The sequence below is a fragment of the Phragmites australis genome, chromosome 15, assembly GCF_958298935.1.
Source record: "Phragmites australis chromosome 15, lpPhrAust1.1, whole genome shotgun sequence".
Taxonomy (NCBI): Eukaryota; Viridiplantae; Streptophyta; class Magnoliopsida; order Poales; family Poaceae; genus Phragmites; species Phragmites australis.
Window position 1 is genome coordinate 27,539,674 of NC_084935.1, and position 20,559 is coordinate 27,560,232.

Here is a 20,559-nt window from a genome sequence, read left to right on the forward strand (position 1 = left end):
TATAATTTTTATTTGAGCTTGCCACTCTATCAGTCCTACATACAATTAATTTTTCTTATGTATCTCTAAGATCCAATAATATATTGTAAGGATCAAAAGACATAGATCATCTTTAGGTCTACCTAGATAATCACGTCACAATAACAAAAGATGTCACAACAACCAAATTGGAAAGACCTACTCGAGATTTTCTTTATCATCGAGCTTAGACGAATCAAATTCGAGCCTACTCAAATTTAACTCGGGCCTATTCTTAAACTCGATCGTTATCGTAGGCTAGTTTGCTAGAGCTCAGCTGCTTAGTTGACAGCTTATGTGTGAAAGTGAAACCGCACACAGAGCGACTGCTAGGCAGGCGCCGCCGTCTGAGACTGAGAGGAACCCTTGGACCAACTCTGACTACTATTCATTTCAGTTCGAGCTTATCTTCTCTGCAGCTAGTCTAGCTAAGCTCGACTGTCATATCTGCCTCCTCACTTCGCTACTAAACGAGCAGAAGTACATCTTTGCCCATGAGTCACCTACGGACACGTGGCACGTGGAAGAAACGGTGGTGTTGTCACGGAGGACTGTATTGTCCTTAGACTTTGTCACACGAGGAGAGAAAAATCTCCTCTCGTACACGAGAAGAGCGCGGGTGCAATCCGCACGGCTCTCCGTCTCCGAGTTGTTGTTGTGAGAGGCTGATCGGTGGGTCCCACGGTTCGGTCCAAGTCAAACGAGCAAAGGCAAGTGCATGCATGGCTAGCTATCCTTGTAGTGCTTACGCAGCTGCACTTACACAGTTGCACTCCAGTGATCCAGTCCGACTCGAGCCATGTCGTCGTCCTCGTCGGCGGCGTCGGATGTTTCAGGCTCGGAGCCAGTGCCGGCGCCGCACGTCGTCGAGAACTGCCTCGGTATCGTGCAGCTGCTCAGCGACGGCACAGTGACCCGGTCCACGGACTACTCCAAGCTCCCTCTCCCGGGCGGCGTGCCGTCGGGCCTACCGGTCCAGTGGAAGGACGTCGTGTACGACGCCACGCACGCCCTCCGCCTCCGCATGCACAGGCCCACCGGCGAAGGAGGGAGGAAGCTGCCGGTGCTCGTGTACTTCCATGGCGGCGGCTTCTGCATCGCCAGTTTCGAGCTGCCCAACTACCACGCCGGCGCGCTCCGGCTCGCCGCCGAGCTCCCGGCGCTCGTGCTCTCCGCCGACTACCGCCTTGCGCCCGAGCACCGCCTACCTGCCGCGCACCACGAAGCCGAGGCCGTCTTCTCGTGGCTGCGCGCCCAGGCCGCGTCCGCAGCGGCCGACCCGTGGCTCGCCGAGTCGGTCGACTTCGACCGGGTGTTCGTCTGCGGCGACTCGGCCGGCGGTAACATCTCGCACCACATCGCCGTGCGGGCACGGCTCGGGCCGGCTCGCGCTCGACGCCCTCCGGCTCGCCGGGTGCATCATGTTGTGGCCGTACTTCGGCGGCGAGGAGCGGGTGCCATCCGAGGCCGCGTACCTCGCCGACGACGTCATGGGCACTGCGCTGTTCGACCAGATGTGGAGGTTGGCGCTGCCGGCGGGCGCGACCAGGGACCACCCGGCCGCGAACCCCTTGGGGCCGGGGAGCGTCCCGCTCGATGAGCTCGCCGTGGACTTCCCGCCGGTGCTTGTCGTTGACCCCGACCAGGACTCGGTGCGCGACCGTGTGGCGGACTACGTCGCGAGGCTGAAGGCAGCCGGGAAACCGGTCGAGCTCGTCGTGTTCGCGGGGCAGGGACATGGGTTCTTCGTCATGGAGCCGTGCGGTGAGGTTTCCGACGAGCTGATACGGGTCATTAGGCGGTTCGTGCATGGTGGTTAATCTGTTTGGCTTATACTATTAAATTATGGAGTGAGTCAGAAATAAGCTGTGCTATGCAAATTATGAGTTTTCAGAAGAAATAAACCAAACAGAAATTATGATTGCAGGCCCGAGTCAATCTTTGTAATGCGTTCCATGGTATTTATGACTTAACTAGCTGAAATGATACAGAGTTTGCAAACTTGCAATTGCAAACTTTTCAAAAGCTAGCTTTTCAAGCTGAAACAAACAGGTTTCTGAAAAAAGTTAACTTCTGATGAAATAAAATAAAAACTGAGAAGCTGATTGAGAATAACTTTTCTGATTTTTGATGTACTGAAAACCTAAAAATTTCTTATAAAAGCCAAAAGCAATAAGCCAGCTTTCAACAAAAGCTCAAAAGTCTCAGCTCAAACAAACAAGCCCTAATAATACTAACTTTTCTGTTTCGGTTTAGAACATGTCTGAATGATACACGACATAGCAGCATCAATGAAATGCTATGTTTGCTTCTATTTCTTGAACTCTGTTAGGTGGGATGATGATTGGTCGTTTTGGCAACGGGATGTGCAAAAAAAATGTTTGATACTAAATCTCTCTAAAAAACTCTGTGTCTCACTTTTGGTCCCATGATGAAATGGCTTTGAAAAGTTTCAGGTCCCCATAAGATTAAAATTATTATGTTGCAGCATAATTTTTTCGTGAAAACACAAACGATTTGCCCGTCATTCCAACAAGTGAAGTTTAGTATATCCTATAACCAGTACAGTAGTACATCCTGTGACCAGCACAGTGACAGATGACAGAACTCAAGAGCACTGTGGCCAGTCCGACAAAGTCCAGGAACAGATACTACAATATCAGATTGCAATCTAACTACCACCTCAACAACAAGAAAGCAGCCAAGAACCCAAGAGAATAACCTATCTACCACAAGTCCACAACGGCACCTGCCTTTCTCCAATCTTGCAACTCAGATTATTTGCACTGACAATGAACTCAATGCCTATCTCTTTTTCCTATGTCCGATAGCAAAAGCAATCCAGGGGATAACTAGTTATTTTCTTAATATGGCTACAAACATATGGGTCCTGACTCTATGTGATCAGTTTATCCACACTGAGTTGGACAATACGGAAAATCAAAGAACAAGGATTGCCTTGAGAAAAATGTTGTGAAATCTGCTATGTGTCTTTATCAAATCTTGGGCAAGTCTTCCTTTTCAAAAATATTGTTGGGTCTGCTCTCTGCTGAAGGATAACTGGGGGAGGAACTCATGGAAGGTGCAAATCTACTGCTCATGGTGGTTTCAACTCTGGAAGAAACTCCTATCCCTACTGACTACTGTTCCTGCACTGCTCGCCCGACAAATATAGACCCTAAATGCGACGATGAGCAATTCGAGTGATGATGATCGATGAAAATACATCCCTGTTCTTCTATCTCCAGTTCAATGATTCAGTGTCATGTTCTGTTTTACTCTCCACGTGGAGTTATCTGACTATATATCTACTTTGAGAGTAACTCAGCAACTTATTTCAGAAATCGATTATGATGTGGTGTAGACTTGTAAGAGTTCTCAGCTTTGTGATGTGGAGACTTGTAGTAAGAGTTCTAAGCTTTGTGTTGAAACATTGTAGTAGTGTACTAGTCTGTGTGCATCATGATGCATAGGTCGGAATTATTTTCCATTATCTAAACAAAGACATGTACTTAGAGTATTTCGATACTTAAACCATCGAGAGGTCCTGCCCATTAGTTCGGGGCGAAAATTGAACTAATTTGTTGTCAATTCAACGAGATTGAATCAACTCTAGCTATAAAAAAAGAGTAAATATTATAGTTCGCTCTTAAAATCACGTGCGAAGTTTCGTTTTACCAAAATACAGTTTATTAGGTCAATAACATGTGAGTGTAGGTCACACTTATCATTATCACAGCCTAATGGAATTTTATCAACCTATACTGAGTACTGCTTAGATTTCCATATATTGCCACTACCAGGGATTAAAATTTCCCAAATCTTCGGTAAAATTCTGCTAATTTCAGTAATTTTGGATGAGAATGAAATATCTAATCTGAAATTTTCTTTCACTGACACGTGGAACTCACGTAGCAAAAAACGAAAGTAACCGAAATTTTGGTACTTCCGCTAGTGAAAAAAAAAATTATAAAACAAAATTGAAATCTCTAACCACTTTTTTTAGCAATCACTCACACTTAATTGCCAGCAGAGCACATTATAGCACGTCAAACACCAGCTGGCGGCCTAGCACCATGATATAGCACGTTGCTTGCGACGTTTGTCCCATATCACCATGTCGTCGTCCACCTCGCCGCTGCCCCACGTCGTGGAGGACTGCCTCGGCCTCGTCCAGCTCCTGAGCGACGGCACCGTCAAGCGCGCACCGGCCGCGCTTGTCCTCCCTGACAACGCGCCCTTGCCCTCCGCGGCGCCTGTCAAGTGGAAGGACGTCGTGTACGACGAGACCCACGACCTCAGCCTCCGCATGTACGTGCCGTCCGCCGACGCTGGCGACGGCTGCGCCAAGAAGCTCCCGGTGTTCGTCTACTTCCATGGCGGCGGCTTCTGCATCGGCAGCTTCGCCATGGCCGACTTCCACGCAGCCTGCCTCCGCCTCGCCGCCGAGCTCCCCGCCGTCGTGCTCTCCGCCGACTACCGCCTCGCTCCCGAGCACCGCCTCCCCGCGGCGCTCGACGACGTCAGCAGCCTCTTCTCCTGGCTGCGCGCCCAGGCCTCCTCGTCCGCGGCCACCGACCCGTGGCTCGCCGAGTCGGCGGACTTCGGCCGTGTTTTCATCTCCGGCGACTCGGCCGGCGCCAACATCGCCCACCACGCGGTCGTCGGATGCGGATCCGGGAGCCTCGCCGCCGCCCCCGCGCACATTGCCGGGTGCGTCCTGCTCTGGCCGTACTTCGGCGGCGAGCAGAGGACGGCGTCCGAGGCAGCGTGCCCGGCCGACGCGTTCATGACGCTGGCCCTGTACGACCAGATGTGGCGGCTGGCGCTGCCGGCGGGGGCGACGAGGGACCACCCGGTGGCGAACCCTTTCGGGCCGGACAGCCCCGTGCTGAGCCCCGTAGACCTCCCGCCGCTGCTCGTCGCCTCCGGCGACCGCGACATGCTGATCGACCGGAGCAGGGACTACGTCGCGCGGCTGAAGGCGGCGGGGAAGAATCACGTGAAGCTCGTCGAGTTCGCGGGGCAGGGACACGCGTTCTCGATCTTCAAGCCGAACAGCGAGGCCGCAGCCGAGCTTATCCGCGTCGTGCGCCAGTTCGTGTACGGCTGCGACGCGCCGGCGCCGGCGCCGGCGCCCCCCAGCTGAGCGCGCGTGACTCGGTCCGCTTGTCCGGACGCATCCCGTGACACTGGCACGCTGCTCGCCAGTCAGTGTAACGCTTTTGTCGTGTCATGCTTTGCATCATTGCAAATTTTGCATTGTGCATGTTAAATCGAGCATTAAACTGGAAATAAAGCTGCGGTGAACTTGATTAAACAGTTGCTACTACAGCAGGGCATTGCTTTAGCCGTGTGGTTGCTTAAATTTGTGTTCTCTCTCTTTCTTCGTTTGGTTTGTAAGAACTGTATTCCGTTCCGTCTTATTTGTGTTCTCTCTTGTTCTTCGTTTGGTTTGTAAGAACTGTGTTCCGTTCCGTCTTAATTTCACGATGCGTAGCTCCCCTATGTATTTTAAGAAAAAAATTACAATCGTGTTTTTTTTACATATGCTTATGCAAGTAGCAGCTCTTGACTTAAGGGTGGTAACATGTCGGGTCAGGATCAAGTGGAGCGATAATGTACCCGATCTAAAACCCGACTATCAAACTCAACTCGACTCCGAAATTCTTATCGGGTGCAAAATCACCCTCAACTCTCGCCCTGTCAGGGACCCAAAACCCGATGATGTTGTCGACTGTCGGCCGCAGGTGAGGGGGAGCCGAGAAAGGGGAGGCGCCGCACAAGGGAGGGGGGAGTGTCCACCCCAGATCTGACCTAAATTGGGGCTCGCGAGCCACTGTAGATACAAATTAAACCTAGACTCCGATCCCGACTCAAATCGGGGACCCAACCCGATAACCCCCGCGGAGCAATTTCTACACCCACCTAGCTTCGTCAAGAAACACCAATAGGCGTTAGCTAACTTTTCATCAAGAGCATAAGCAAGATCCTCGTGGTACTACCACATACCTCTCCTTTCAGCACATTTTGTAGTTTCAGCAATTCTAAGTGCCTTAGCCCTCAGCTCATAAGTACTCAAAAACTATTCCATTTACAGGAAACACAAGATACCAGGAGTTTTCAGTCCTAAAATCTCACCTCCAGTAAACCTTGATGCTGCAAGATGACACATATCATATTTCTTTTTTTAAGAGATTCCATATTTCTTCATGCTTTTATAAATATCTTGGCTAATTATCACTCTGCTAACCCCTCATTAACTGTCCAATGCACAAAATTTCTATTTATTTGATGTGCCGCGTGAAAAAAAAGATAATTACGCTAATCCATGGCTACAGCTAACCGACTCTCTACGGTCACTGATAAAAAAGATAAATAGCTCAAAAGATCTCACATAAAGGAAATCATGAAGGCATGCTTCACCGGTCGACATGGCAGCATGATATGTTATTTTGTTAAGCTAATATCTTATACATTAGGCCCGTGGCCGTATTGAAGCAGCGATAAAGAAACACCAACTATACTGCATTGCACCTTTTAAAATCATCTCCAATCATATTTATATCATTTCGTTCCTTTTCTGATTCGTTTTCCATTCTTGTTCTTTTTATTTTCTTTCATCTATCAACTTATATTTGAAGTGATTTGTGAAAAGGAAGGAGAAAGAATCCTGTCAAAAAAATAGCTTTAGAATTTTTTTTGTTAAAAAATCGTAAAAAGAAACTATTAAATTTCTTTATGAAGAAATTCTCGTCCACGAAATAACTCTCGGGATGGTCTAACGACCATCAGTTTGGTGGATCGGATCTCCTCCGGATCGTCTTCCTCCCGCCGACACAATAATTCTCTCTGCAAAAGGTGAAAAAGGAAAAGCGCGTACGTTTGTGCGAGCCATTATTTCGACAAGGAGTGAACATTCAGAGCAGTGAAAAGGGCGATCAAGAGTCTACAAGCTTAATCTTCATTTTGATTGATTACTATCGTGATCAGATTGACATTGTTCTTTCGTCGAATCTAAAAGTTGTTGGAATTCTATGAAAGGTGAAACAAATTAAGGTCAACTCTAAAAGAGTCGGCATCCAACTCCGGATCGATATCTACGTCGGATGCCGTTTGCTAGCGCCCCAACAGAATCTGTATCAGCCTCTACAGTAATGTGGAGCTCCGCAAAAATTATCCAGCCGACGGCAAATTTGAAGGTGGATGGAGTCGACCGCAACACTGTGGAGGTTCCTGTTCCCCAACCGCCGCGCCTTTCCCGCGAAAGGGCGGAGCCCGGTGAGGCGGCTGCTTCTTCCGCGAGTAGGTCGCCGCCGCTGTGGCTGAAGTAGTGTTCGTGGAGTGGCTCTCTGACGGCGGCCCGACGTACACCATCTCCCTCCAGTTGTACTTGCCGAGCACGGCGACCAGGTTGTCCGCGCACAGCACGGTGTTGGAGCTCGGGGAGAGGGGGCGCGGTGGCGGAGCTCGGTGGCGGACCGCGGTGGAGCTCGGTGCCGGAGCACGGTGGACCTCGGTGTCGGAGCGCGGTGGCGGATGGGGAGTAGCATTGGTCCTCCATGAAGCTGAGCACCATCCGATCCAGTGCCACCGACCCCACATCCGCCTCCCCGCCCGTGCCCACGCCCATGCCCGGCAGCCTCTTATCCTTCTCCCTCTTCGTCTCCTTACCGTCCCCGGCCAGTCGCTCAGCCGGGGCCACCCGCATCACCAGCCTCCGGAACATCGCCGGCATATGGGGAGGGAGAGAGGGGGCGCTATGACGGATGGGGAGGGTGGGAGGGGCGCGGTGGCGGATTAGGAGCAGCACTAGTGGCCGACGGAGCTCGGTGCCGGAGGGAGAGAGGGGGCGCGGTGGTAGATTGGGAGCGAGGAAGGGGGCGGCGAAGTGAACGAAGATGGGGAGGGAGGGGAGGCGGAAGGAGATATTTTGAGGTGTGGAGTTAACGGCTCGGTTAGAGAAAAATAATTTAATATAGGAGAGGAAAAATAGAACTGATTTATAGAGTATTTGTTAGAGATGATTAGAAAAATCAGTGTTGTAATAGTGATAATAGATATTGTAATAGTATTATAGGGTACGAAATTAGAGATAGCCTAAGAGCAAATCGTAGACGGAAATGAGAAGCAAAAAGGAACAAGAAATCCATGCATCCGGCGATTAATCAACCCATCCTAATCCAGAAAATAATTGACACCAAGAAGCATAGCAAAGCAAAGCCATCCATGTGCGATGTGGCGTGCCATTATTGATCCAGCAGTGGTTAACCCGTCCTACTCCGAATCCATGTGGTCGACGACGAACCGCCGGACGACCCGGACGAGCTCGTCGGCGCGCTCCGACCACGGGTCCACCTGGAAGAAGCCGTGCCCGACCCCGGCGAACTCCACGTACTCCACGTCCTTGCCCCACTCCTCCTCCATCCGCTGCGCGTAGTGCACGTTCCGGTCCCTGAGCACGTCGCGCTCCGCCGCGACGACGAGCACGGGGGCCATCTCCACGGCCTCGAGCCCCGGCGCCTCCGGCCCCGCCGGGTTGATCGCTGGGTGGTCCCTGGTCGCGCCTTCGGGCAACGAGAGCCGGGCGTACCTGTCGCACATCTCGGTGGTGAGGAACGCGTCGGGCGGGCACTCCAGCTCGGCGCGCGTCCGGGCCTCGCCGGCCATGGCCGGCGTGAGGAGGACGTACCCGCGGAGCCGGACCGGCGGGCTGAGGCCGGTCTTGCCGAATGTGGCGGCGATGTGGTGGGCGATGTTGCCGCCCGCCGAGTCGCCGGCGATGAAGACGCGGGCGAAGTCCGCCGCGTCGGCGAGCCAGGGGTCGGCGGCGGCGTCCGCGCGGAGCCAGGACATGGCCTTGGCACCGTCCTCCTGGGCGGCGGGGAGGCGGTGCTCGGGCGCGAGGCGGTAGTCGAAGGAGAGCACGACGGCGGGGAGCTCCGCGGCGAGTCGGAGGCACCAGGCGTGGAAGTTGGGCCAGCGACCGGAGCCGAGGCAGAAGCCGCCGCCGTGGAAGTAGGCCACGACGGGGATCTGCGCGTCGTTGGCCGCGCCGAGGTGGCCCGGACGGTAGAGGCGCACGTTGAGGTCGTGCTCCGGCTCCCACGTGACGTCCTTCCACTCCACGCCGCAGTCGTCCTCCGGGACGTCCACCGGGAACGCCGGCTCGGCGCTGCGCCGCACCGTGCCGTCGCTCATCAGCTGCAGCACGCCGCGGCAGTCTTCCACCACGTACGGCTCCCGCGGCGGCGACGACGACGACATGGTTGGCTACCACTAGATGTGTTCGCGTGTTTAGTACTTTTGGGAGAAGCTGCTTTGATGCGTTGCGGGAGCAAGTGGTGAGGGCAGAGTGCTTATATAAGACGGGGAGAAGTGAATTTTTAGGAGAGCCTCCACCCAACATTCCATTGTTTTTGAACTTCTACCTAATTTTTTATCTATATAAAATACACAAATTATAGCAGAATCATACGATCTCTATCGTTCACTCGAGTTGATCAAACGGTTACCGTGCAAAGATTATCTCCATTCCTCTTTCTAAAAATACATTTAATCTCATATTAATTAACTTCTATATCTAAACGTCCAATATTTACCTTTCATATATTTTAAAAATACATTTAATATCTCATTATTTATCTTCTATATTTATACGTCTAATATTTACGTTCCATATATTATTATATTTTGATTCTAAGTTGATTTCACGTGGGTGAAACATACGCGCAATTGCTAGCAATTTAGAAAAGGTTTAACTTTAGTCCTTCAACTCTTACCTCAGTTTAAACTCAACTTTTATACCAGATTAGAATGCCCTCCGACTCTCGAAACCGTTTAAAACTAGTCTCTCAACCTGTTTGACTCTGGTTTTGGGATGAGGATCCACTGACATTGCGCATCATCACCGACATGTGAAACCAGATCCACATATCAGCGACGAAATCACCGTGATGTCAACATCAGGGATCCGAATCTGGCCCATGTGGCGTCAAGTTGGCAACGACGTCATCTTATGTGGCGTTTGGCGCATGATACTCTTGCACTTCGAGTAAATTTGAGAAGACCATGTATGGAGCTTGACACGAGGTGTGTTATGTGCAAAAGATTAGATGATGACTAGAAAATAGCACGCGTTGGCGCGCCATATGGCCTGTCGCCAAGGCAAGAGCGTGCAATAAGCTAACTGAGGTAGAAACATAGATTTTCTCACCCATATAGACCCTAATAATCCAATGCCAATAAACAAGCTAACTGAGGCATCTCCTGATCCAATTAGGATCACAGTTGATGCAATTGACATGTGACTACTGACCAACTTCTCTGACATGAACCCTAAACATACTCAAAGAATCGAAATCTCTACACTGATATAGTATAATTCAAATTTTCAATCAACTGTTTGACACTGTAATTAGGAATCAAATTGGTGTGCCCGATGTTTGACGTGTCTTTGGGCAGACATTATAACCCAAGTCAAGCCATTTCCTGATGAAAACCCGTTCATATGTTTGACCCGATGCCACAATCACGGGGTCTGACATTAGTTCAAGGGAAAAGGGGCAACAAAAAATTAGCAGGAATGGGCACTCCATTAATGCTATGCATCTGCTCTTCTTCCACATGCTTATCAACCATATTGTTACATGCTTATCAACCATATCGTTGATACCTTCTTCTCCCTCGGATCATAAATGTTTATTGCTTTTGATTTTTTATGATCTTTGATATGCAACTTTAACCATTATTTTCTATTAAATATAGTTATAATATCTAATAAAAATATAATATCATGAAAATATTTTTTAATACAAATCTACATATATGATTTTTATGTTTCTAAACTAAATATTTTGAAAGCTATTAACAGTTAAAGTTTTAAAATTTTGACTGGATCTTGGTAAAACTGCAAATATTTATAATCGTCGTTAACTCTCATTTTAACCTTGGCAAGAGCAACCGCCTCCATCAGCACCTCTTGGTTTGTGGATAAGCTCAAATAGACTTGGATCTTTGCCAATGTCTCTGACTTCGGCATAACATTTCGTGCAAGATCCCTGGAAGCCTCCATAATGACAACCATAATTTTCTCACAGGGAAATTGCTTTACTTTCTGAAATTGCAAGACCAATCATTAGAAAATGAGATCATTTCAAAAGAGTGGCATTGATATGACGATAACAGCTGTTTCATTACCTCCAAGTGCACTGGAATACAATTGGTTTCTGGTGATAACATGAGAGAAATCCCACAGAAAACCCTAAAACCTCTAGGATAGAGCATCCATAAAAAATAATCATCAAACAACAAGCTCTGTCCACACCAAGTCTGATGAACTTAAGAGTAAGCAAACAAGTTGTTGCCAACCAGAGAGAGCCATGACAAACCTAATACGAAGCTCAGCCTCCCTACATCAATGACAAGCAGATCAAAAAACACCCGAGCCTCCTCGCATTTGGTTTAATTTCCTCATCTTGCAGCTTATTCATAATGCAGTGCTCTCTCTATGTCACACAGTAAATGAACTTAAGGAAATTTCACTTGCCCTCTTGCAACTTCACACAATACTTGCAAATCCTGATACCCGTATATAACTCACAATATATAACTCAATTCCGACAAATGTGACTTCCTAATAACCGCAGATAGTCAAAACAATTTCTCTGCAATGCCCTAAAGCAACCGGTTCATACACGCATTGATCCACAAACTGACAGAATCACTTGGACGTGCGCAGCCTATGTAGCCTGTCCGATCAAAAATGGAACACGAGCATCCGCAATAACCCTAAATTAACAGACGTATCCACCCATCCAGCACCAAAGTAGCACTATCAGCGTTGTTCATTGCACCAAAACATAGAGGACTGCCGGGTCTCTGTCCTGTGCGCAAGGCAAAGACCAAGGCAGCACGAGTGAATTTGTCAAAACATAGAGGACTGCTGGGTCTCTGTCCTGTGCGCAAGGCAAAGACCAAGGCAGCACGAGTGAATTTGTTCGTGGAAGGGGACAAGCTAGCTAAGTAAGCTACAGAGGCCGCAAAGCAAAGCGAGGAGGTAAAGTGGGGGTGGTTATGGGATTCCTTACGGAAGAGGAGGAGGCTTGCGAAGGCGCCGGCGAGGGAGGAGTAGGCGATGCGGCGGATGGAGAGGTCGAGGCAGGCGTCCCACTTGGCGTCCAGGTCGTACCGCGGAGGAAGGCACCGGCGACGCGCAGCTGCGTGGCGAGGTCCAAGTGGCGGACGACATCAAGAAGCCTCCGGAAAATCCGCTCCTCCTTCTCCGTCAGCTCTACGGTCTCCCTCGCCTCCACGCTCCGCTGCTGCTGCTCCGGCGAATCCTCCGCCATACCGGAGCTGCTAGAGAAGGCTCGTATACGGGAGAAGAAGAAGGTTCTAGGGAGTGCGGCCGAGGCGACGCTCCAAGGACTGGGGCAATTGCTTTTTTTTTTATCCTATCGGATGTCACAGGTCAAAATGCTACTCTACCAAAACTTCGCTCTATTTACTACTCGAGTCCGCTTGTTAGTGAGATCGGATAAACAGTAATAATCAGGAGCTGAAAAACAGTACTTAGAGCTAAAATTTTTGTGTAATTTAAACTAAAAATATGTTGATTTTTTACGTGCTCTATAATTCATAAGCAACCAATTTTAACTAAATTTATCTAAAAATATGTGTACAATTTAAACTAAAATTTTCCAAAATATGCTATTTCTAGCATTTTTTAAGGCCTTACAAAAATTCTCAAAAAAGCTAAAAAAAACACTAATATTCCTCTAACATAATATACTAATTTCTAAAATTATTTTCTACCCTAGATTATAAGTGAAAATATGAGTTCCTTTGTAATAGGCGTTACTAATAAATTAGTACATCACATTATAATAAATGGGCATTACAAAGGAACTCACCTTTTCACCTTATAACCTAGGGTGTGATATAATTTTAGAAATTAGTAAATCACATTAGAGGAATATTAGTGACTTTTTTCAGATTTTTTTGAAATTTTTGTAAGGCCTTAAAAATTACTAGAAGTTGCAAAAGTAGCATATTTTGGTAAATTTTAGTTTGAATTCTGCACAAGAATTTTAGTGAATTCAGTTAAAATAGGTTTCTTATGAATTACAGTGCATGTAAAAAATTGACATATTTTTTGGTTTTTTTGTTTGAATTACACCAGAATTTTAGCTCGTAAATATTGTTTTTAGCACCATGATGGCTACTGTTTATCCAATCTCATTGACAAGTGGACCCAGTGACAAATAGGAGTGAAGTTTTGGTAGAGTGGCATTTTGGTACGTGACATCTGGTAGGATGAGAAAAAAGCAATCGCCCCCTCTTGCAATGGAAGAAGGGAAAAATGAAAAAAAAAAACTCAAAAGTTACTTGAATTTTAACTTTCTCTTTAAAAATTATTTTTTTAAAAAAAACTCTGAAAGTTTGATTTTGTTGCAAAAACACCCCTAAAAATTAAAAAATCATTAAAAAAATTCTAAAATAAAAATAGAGACAATTCTAAGACATTTTGTGATTTTTTTTTTCAAAAATAATATCCTTTGCATCATATTTCATGGAGAGGAAGTTTGAAAAAAAAAACGTGCAGCTCATTTATTAGTTTGAGTTAAAGCATAGTTAATTATTTACTAATCTAAAAATTATGAAACCAATTTTTTTAGTCTTCTTACATGATCCTCTATTTTCTAAAAATACATAAAATCTTGAAATAGTTATTGTAACGTGCAGGATTGAGTAAATGTGTTGCAGATAGATTAATTCATAACTAATCCATAACACCCAAAATTAGTGAAACCACTTTTATTAGTTTACTTAAAGAATTATTTGTGTAGGAAAAATAATGGTAGACATGACAAAGTTAAAATAACATGAGTTAAATAATGAGCTGCATATATTTTTTTTTTCAAACTTCCTCTTATGAAATATAATGCAAAGCATATTATTTTTGAAAAAATTCATAGAAGGTCTTAGAATTGTCTCTAGTTTTTTTTTAAAATATTTTTGTGATTTTTTTAATTTTTTGGAATTTTTTCAACAAAGTCAAATTTTTGAGAGGTTTTTGCAACAAAACAACTCCTAGGAGGAAACTTAAAATCTAAGTGAATTTTGGGAGGTTTTTGTATTTTTCCTATGGAAGAAAGACTTCATCTGACATTTTCTAATGCGGTAAGGCAATGGTGGCAGGAACGGAATAGAGTTAGAGAGAAGGAGAACGTCGCCGAAGTGCAGCTGATTTGACTTTTATTGTACAGTCCCAATCAGAGGAATTTTTAAAGTTGGCAGAAAACGAAATGAAGAGTAGTATTAGAACCAATAAGAGGAAAGCTTATTTATAATATTATGAGAAGCCAGCTGTCATAAAAAGTGGTTGCCTGGATAATCTGTTGGTTAGAGAAGCTTACTGTTTGACGGTCCTAATTTTCTTTTGAGTACGCAGATTGTCTGATATGAGTATGTAACGATTATAACGTCCCGAAGACAAAGATAAATAATTTTTTAGGGAACCATCTGTCTAACATTCAATCATTTGTGAGCTCCAGCACCTAGTTTGTGAGCACTACCTTCCTCACCAACTCCTTCTGGATACGGATCACATGTAGTAATGCACAGAGACTACAGTAATGTATAGATGCTGATACAGGGTCTGGACACATATATCAAGCTCTGTGTATTACTGTAGAGGGTCCTAATCCACTCCTCCCACCTTGCCTACTTGATATTCAATTATTTTCTCGACCAATAACTAATAAATCTCTGTTTGGTACGTAAAGTCAATAAAGTACCTAACTATTAATTTGCACCAAGAATACTTTAAAATTGCATAAGTTCTGACACAAATATAAACATCGGGTATTCGAGGTCTAGAAACACCTGGTTTTTCATACCTCAACATTGCGCACATAACTTGAAGAAGAAAACGATGAAGGCAAAAAAAGTGTTCCAAGGGCATAAAACACTCGGTTATTGTATAGAAAAATTGGATTTTAGTTGAAGTTAATAGTGATAGAGCGTCTCCGCTCCTACTCTATGCCAAACAGTGGAGGACGTAGATCCAATGGGTAGGTGAGTCTCTCTTCTTCCTCCTCCTTCACCTCCTCTTCCTTCTTTTCTTCTCTTTTCTCTTTCTCCTCCTCCTCCACCTCAAATCTTCAATAGAGTTCTAGCCGACAGGAGGCTAAAGCCCCCTTAAGATCCACAGCTATAGATCTAACCTAGATGCTAAGGACATACTCACCACCATCGATGTTTGTGGGTATTAGTACCAACAAAACTGCTTCAAGCCCACAACCCAATTGGTAGGATGCATCATTTCTCCTCTGCTACCGCCGGCTTCCACATCCAATCCCGTCTCCCGCCTCTTCATAAACACCTTACATAAACTCTCCAGATCATCGTCCCAAAACCAAACAGTGAGCAGTGTCTTTATGTTAGAGAGAACAAAAAAACGAGCTAGCGAGTGAGAGAGAATGTGTGAGACAAAAGGAAAAGGATATAAAGGGACTTTGCATGTTACTCCACCACCTTTTAAGACATGAGTGGAGCTAGAATTTAAACATAGAGAAGCCAAAACACCTAAGGCAGAGTGGAGGGGGAAGGACGTACATAATATATTGGGGCTCACCCAATTTGGCGTCAGGTACGGTGCCACGCCGCGCATCCCTCTCTTCCGCCTGTAGGTGAGCCATGGTGTTGAAGAAAGCTTGGGAGGAGGATGGTCTATGTAAATTCATAATGTGGTATGTACGTATGATTTATCTCGGTCGTCCATCTCTTACACCTTATACTCATCTATCCGTTGATATTCTCACTTATTCATGATTTTTTCATCTATCCCAATATTAATATCAATACAAATAAATGATTCTAATAGAATATATGTACGCACTATATTACAGAATTTCCCCTTCCGAAGGACAGAGGAATCGGCCTCAACCATATAGCACATACAAGCGATAGAAAGCATCTGTCGAGCTTTGAGGGAGATGATAACAAGATCTACAGTGACCAAGAAACTGCAACACTGACGTGTGGGTCAGAAGCCTGAAGCCATATCATCCCAGCTAAGTCAATATGACTCAGTTAGAAATGCCACGTAGGACAGAGTTATATCTTGATGTAATAAGGACTCAAAATTAATCAATGAAAGAGTTTGAGGGACTAAAAGTATATTTTTTTTCTTTCTAAACTTTTACTACCTTATTCTTTTCTTACAGAACCAACGCTGTAGATCCAGCAAAACCAATGGTCGAGCTGTCGACTTCTGCGTTCTCCAGCCGAACGCTCCAGCAAAGGACAAACGCAAGCAACCACTGGCTCTCATTGTTCCTGCAGACAAGGAAAAACAGATTGTTCCTGCAGACAAGGAAAAACAGATTGAGATAACATTTTGTCGCCTCTGCCGAATTTTTTTTTCGTTTCCTTGTTTATGAATGTTTATAGAACTTCTTTTTTGGGGTAAATGAAATCTACGGCATGTCCACCTGCACTGTAGCTAACTAATCTTACACTGAGTAGAGGAAATATAATTTTGTATGTCCTTACACGTACGATATATCTCGGTTATCTTTCTTTCTCATATATCTGTAATTTATTTTACATATCCCTTTAAAATAAATTTTAACGTAAATGGAATTTTCGTTTTCCAACTCAACAGGTTTGGCCATCTCCAACCCTGCAGGCTGCAGCTGTGGTCGCGCTTCGATCTCATGGCTCAAGGCAACGTGGAAAGCTCAACCATACACCTCGACGCAGCTTGTCCAGCCCATACCTCTTGTAATCCAACCCGGCCAAATTGCCGCCCGTCTCGTCCCGTTCACCACCTCAACCGTTAACGGTCACCGGCCGGCGGCCACCACACGCTTCCATGGATCCCGGCTCTGCCACCGCCCCGTCGTCGTTGGCCACCACGTGGCGCCGCTCGGTGAGGCGTCGCTCGCTGGGTGAGGCCAGAGTGCAGGAGGCGGCGGCGGAGGCGCCGGGCCGGAGGGTGGAGGAGCTGGAGGAGGCGGTGGGGCGGCTGCGGGCGGAGAAGGAGGCCGCAGAGCGCGCCGTGGCGGCGCTGCGCGCCGAGCTGGACGCGGAGCGCGGGGCCGCGGAGACCGCGGCGAGCGAGGCGATGCTGATGATCGCGCGGCTGCAGAGCGACAAGGCCGCGGCGCTGATCGAGGCCCGCGAGTTCCGCCGCCTCGCCGAGGGCCGCGCCGGCCGCGACCGCGAGCTGCAGGACGAGCTCGCGGCGGTCTCCGCGCTCGCCGAGTTGTACGCCGCCCTCCTCCGAGCCCATGGCATAGACCCCGACGACGACGAGGAGAGTGCCGTCGAACTCGTCGTTGCAGAGGCGGGCGGGGTGAGCCACGGCGGCAACACGGAGGCCAAGGGCCCGGTGGTTGAGGAGCCGTCGCCCTTGCCGCCTCCGCCTCCGGCCGCGCAGGAGTTCGAGTACACGGTAGACGTGCCGTGCTCAGCCGCTGCGGCGCTGGTGGGGAAGGAGCGTGCCGTCGATGCCGCAGGGTGTCTCAGCCTGTACGCGAGGGTCGATGCGCTGGAGGCGCACAGCGCAGTGGTGCGGCGGGAGTTTGCGGCGCTGCGGGCGGAGCGGGCGCAGGTGGCACTGGCGAGGGAGGTGGTGCGGCAGCTGTGCTGGTGCCGGGAGGGAGCTGCGGCGAGGGCCGTCGTCGTGGCGGCGGAGAGGCCGCGCTTCTCTGTGCTCGCCATTTGCAAGGTACAATTTTTAGTTCTGCAATGATGCTGTTGCTTGTGAACTTATCACGCTTGGATACTGGCAGACATACTGCCATACTGGATGCTGGATTGACAAGTAAAATTGTTTCAATTTTGAGAGCAGCAATTTTTCGTGTTCCTGTTTTTCTATCTTTCTCTAATGCTATTAGCCGATGAGATGATCATTTACCATTGTGATATTAATGTTAAACACATCTAATTTCTGCAGTGGTTCTTCTCCACAATGTTATGGGGAAAGACAGGCTCTACATCTGCAGCCAGGTAAAAAAGGCTTCTTCTAGAGTTCTATGTATACTAGCGGTGTCAGTGTCACCTTCCATTTCCTCTGTATCTGTGTGCAAGCCAGCGGAATATGAAACTGACCGTACGCCACCGGCGTCTCTCGAATTCCAGCTCGTCGACGACGTTCCTCCTCGGACAGCATCTTCTCCTGGAGCGATCCAAGGGTGATCACCGGATGCAGAGCCAGAGCATACGGCCATGGTGTTCCCCGTTGTGATGACTGTTCCGGCTCGCATTTCCGGTTTCGACTCGTAAGTTGTGGCCTCTGTAGACCGTTTGGAAGGCAGGAATTTCATAGTATACAGTTCAGGTTCTTATAAGAATCTGAAAGAATTTCCGTGTTCTGAACAGGGCCTTAAGCCTAATGTGTATGTACGCAGTTCAAATTACGTAGAACTCTTGTAAATAGAGGGTCAATTCAAACATCCTGCAATGCAAGCCTAATGTGTATGTACGCAGTTCAAATTGCGTAGAACTCTTGTAAATAGAGGGTCAATTAAAACATCCTGCAATGCAATGTTGCGTATCATGCACCGTGCTGGTGTTGGACAAACTATGTTGTGTTCATCGGGAGAGACGAAGAGGTAGAGGTCCTAACTGCAGGCAATGTGGATACCTAGCAGGATGAATCTGACTTACTGTACCTGCATGTATGCATGGCTACTGTCCACTGACTTGTTGCTAGATTGCAGAGCATTTGCGAGCGTGTGATCCGCACGTGAGACACACTCCAACGTCGCCACGTCTCATCCTAAGTAGCCACATGTGGATGAGAAAAAGATCCTCTAATGTAACTATAACATGACGTGATCACTAATATATAAGCTAATTTTTAATGAATCTCACATGTCAGTGACGAAGTTAAACCGTGGGGAACCGCTTTCTTACGGACGTGGCTCTCCTGTTCCTCATCGGAAAAGCTACTATACCGACACGTGGCACCACGGGATAGTTACACGTGGCGAGCGCCTCGTACCACCATGACGCGAAACGCAAGGATGTGTAAGCACATACGTCCACATACACTTCGCGCCGTCTCCGTGGAGCGCAGCAACACCGACCGCCGCTCACGCAGTCCAGGGGGCACCAATCGCGAGACCGCGAGAGACGGAGGGAGATCGTCAGAGATGTGGCCGTCGTCGTGGCCGCCGTTTCTGTACCCTCCGCCGGCGTCGGTGCTCGTGACGGCGGTGTCGCTCGTGTCGCTGGCGAACGGGGGACTCTCGGAGCTCCGCGGCGAGCACATGGCCGACTCCAAGTTCTCGCACATCGTGACCGCCAGCCGGGGGTCGAAGGCGGGTGCCGCCGGCGCGCTCCTGCCGAGCCGTGACGGGATGCTGGTGCCCTACGCCCCGGCGCTCGTCGCCGCGGAGGCGTCCTTTGCCGCGCCGGGCGCCGCCCTCGCCGTCCACTTCCTCAAACGGGTTCTCGAGGTGGTTAAATGCTCTGAACTCCACTCTTGTTTTCACTTGGCAGTCCAGTGTACAAGTAGAAATAGAAGTAGAGCAGCTCTTCAGTTCAGATACTCGCCAAACAAAACTAACATACAACTCTTTTGACATGCCGTAATTTTATATTTTCTACGCGAACTGTAATATGAATAGTTCATACATTATTCCCGTGAAATTCCTGCGTTCTAGATTGGTCTCTAGCCTCTAAGTATGAAAGTCTGCTTATGCTTTCTTTTCGCAGGCACTGTTCGTTCACCGGTACAGTGGGAGAATGCCACTCGCCACGCGGCGCTCACCATCTCCTAAAGCTACCTGCTCAGCACCGTCACCATGATCTACGCGCAGCACCTCAGGTAGTCAGCTGGAGCCTACCGGACCCCACCGTCGACCTGCTCTATCCCGGCGTCCTCATCTTTGCCGTCGGCATCGCCGGCAACTTCTACCACCGTGGCAAGGGGTACAGGATCCCCAGGTGCGGCCTGTTCGAGCTCGCCACCTGCCCGCACTACCTCTTCGAGATCATGGTGTTCTTCGGGTTCGCCATGATCGCGCAGACGGTGTACGCGCTCTCCGTGGCCTCCGGCACGGCGGTCTACCTCGCCGGCCGGAGCTGCGCCGCTAGGAGGTGGTACGAGTCCAAGTTCGAGGAGTTCCCGGCAAGGATCAAAGCGTTGGTGCCGTATGTCTTGTAGTGAGTTCGTGCTAACTCTATATACTTTCTTGTGTATATGATATTGTTGTGATCAATTGATCTTGATTTGTTGCAAACTTGCAGTTGGTGACTTGTACAGTTTTGCGATTGAAAAACAGGGAATTTCGCAGGAATTTCATAGGAAAAATAGGAACTTTACATGAAGTCATGAACGATATAATTCTGACCGCGTGCCCCAAACGGGTGCACGGATAATATAATTTCATGCTGCGTTGATTAATCAAAAAGTCTGAATGTGGCAAACTTCCTTCTCAAGTGAAGTATATTTTCTTATCATAAAGTTTTTTTTTTGCGGGGTTTCGTTTCAATTCATCAGATGATGCAACTTATATAGTT

The 20,559-nt window shown here is 47.9% G+C and overlaps 4 protein-coding genes and 2 pseudogenes across 6 annotated transcripts; 4 read left to right on the top strand and 2 right to left on the bottom strand.

Moving 5' to 3' along the window:
- Nucleotides 1-644: 644 nt before the first annotated feature.
- LOC133892921 (carboxylesterase 15-like) lies at nucleotides 645-1,944 on the top strand (annotated as a pseudogene).
- Nucleotides 1,945-4,094: 2,150 nt separating this feature from the next.
- Nucleotides 4,095-5,338, top strand: LOC133892920 (carboxylesterase 15-like). Its single transcript, XM_062333913.1, has one exon. The coding sequence runs from the start codon at nucleotides 4,136-4,138 to the stop codon at nucleotides 5,165-5,167; it is 1,032 nt and encodes a 343-aa protein (XP_062189897.1). The 5' UTR covers nucleotides 4,095-4,135; the 3' UTR covers nucleotides 5,168-5,338.
- A 2,804-nt stretch (nucleotides 5,339-8,142) lies between these two features.
- On the bottom strand, nucleotides 8,143-9,461 carry LOC133892840 (carboxylesterase 15-like). The gene has a single exon (XM_062333806.1). The coding sequence runs from the start codon at nucleotides 9,283-9,285 to the stop codon at nucleotides 8,296-8,298; it is 990 nt and encodes a 329-aa protein (XP_062189790.1). The 5' UTR covers nucleotides 9,286-9,461; the 3' UTR covers nucleotides 8,143-8,295.
- A 1,415-nt stretch (nucleotides 9,462-10,876) lies between these two features.
- On the bottom strand, nucleotides 10,877-12,508 carry LOC133893353 (uncharacterized). Of its 3 annotated transcripts, XR_009904474.1 has the most exons (3): nucleotides 12,108-12,508; nucleotides 11,218-11,903; nucleotides 10,891-11,134 (listed from the first exon to the last, which is right to left on the bottom strand). XR_009904474.1 is itself a non-coding variant. In XM_062334354.1 (2 exons), exons 1-2 carry the CDS (start codon nucleotides 12,366-12,368, stop codon nucleotides 10,892-10,894), a joined length of 504 nt encoding a protein of 167 aa, XP_062190338.1. In that variant the 5' UTR covers nucleotides 12,369-12,508; the 3' UTR covers nucleotides 10,877-10,891. The 3 variants fall into 3 exon arrangements, 2 of the variants coding, with proteins under 2 accessions (XP_062190338.1, XP_062190339.1); XM_062334354.1 differs by lacking the exon at nucleotides 11,218-11,903 and having other exon boundaries at nucleotides 10,877-11,134; XM_062334355.1 differs by lacking the exon at nucleotides 10,891-11,134 and having other exon boundaries at nucleotides 11,151-11,903; nucleotides 12,108-12,504.
- Nucleotides 12,509-16,711: 4,203 nt separating this feature from the next.
- LOC133893352 (uncharacterized) lies at nucleotides 16,712-18,504 on the top strand. Its single transcript, XM_062334352.1, has 3 exons — nucleotides 16,712-17,758; nucleotides 17,987-18,039; nucleotides 18,172-18,504. Exons 1-3 carry the CDS (start codon nucleotides 16,901-16,903, stop codon nucleotides 18,275-18,277), a joined length of 1,017 nt encoding a protein of 338 aa, XP_062190336.1. The 5' UTR covers nucleotides 16,712-16,900; the 3' UTR covers nucleotides 18,278-18,504.
- Nucleotides 18,505-19,116: 612 nt separating this feature from the next.
- LOC133893311 (protein DEETIOLATED 2-like) lies at nucleotides 19,117-20,345 on the top strand (annotated as a pseudogene).
- Nucleotides 20,346-20,559: the final 214 nt, after the last annotated feature.

Bases quoted from the DNA above. Each gene is read 5' to 3' on its own strand.
- LOC133892920 (XM_062333913.1), top strand. From the start codon at position 4,136: ATGTCGTCGTCCACCTCGCCGCTGCCCCACGTCGTGGAGGACTGCCTC.
- LOC133892840 (XM_062333806.1), bottom strand. From the start codon at position 9,285: ATGTCGTCGTCGTCGCCGCCGCGGGAGCCGTACGTGGTGGAAGACTGC.
- LOC133893353 (XM_062334354.1), bottom strand. From the start codon at position 12,368: ATGGCGGAGGATTCGCCGGAGCAGCAGCAGCGGAGCGTGGAGGCGAGG. The intron at 11,135-12,107 runs GTAAGGAATCCC...TTGCAATTTCAG, and splicing joins CGCAAGCCTCCTCCTCTTCC to AAAGTAAAGCAATTTCCCTG.
- LOC133893352 (XM_062334352.1), top strand. From the start codon at position 16,901: ATGGATCCCGGCTCTGCCACCGCCCCGTCGTCGTTGGCCACCACGTGG. The intron at 17,759-17,986 runs GTACAATTTTTA...TAATTTCTGCAG, and splicing joins CTGTGCTCGCCATTTGCAAG to TGGTTCTTCTCCACAATGTT. The intron at 18,040-18,171 runs GTAAAAAAGGCT...CTCGAATTCCAG, and splicing joins GGCTCTACATCTGCAGCCAG to CTCGTCGACGACGTTCCTCC.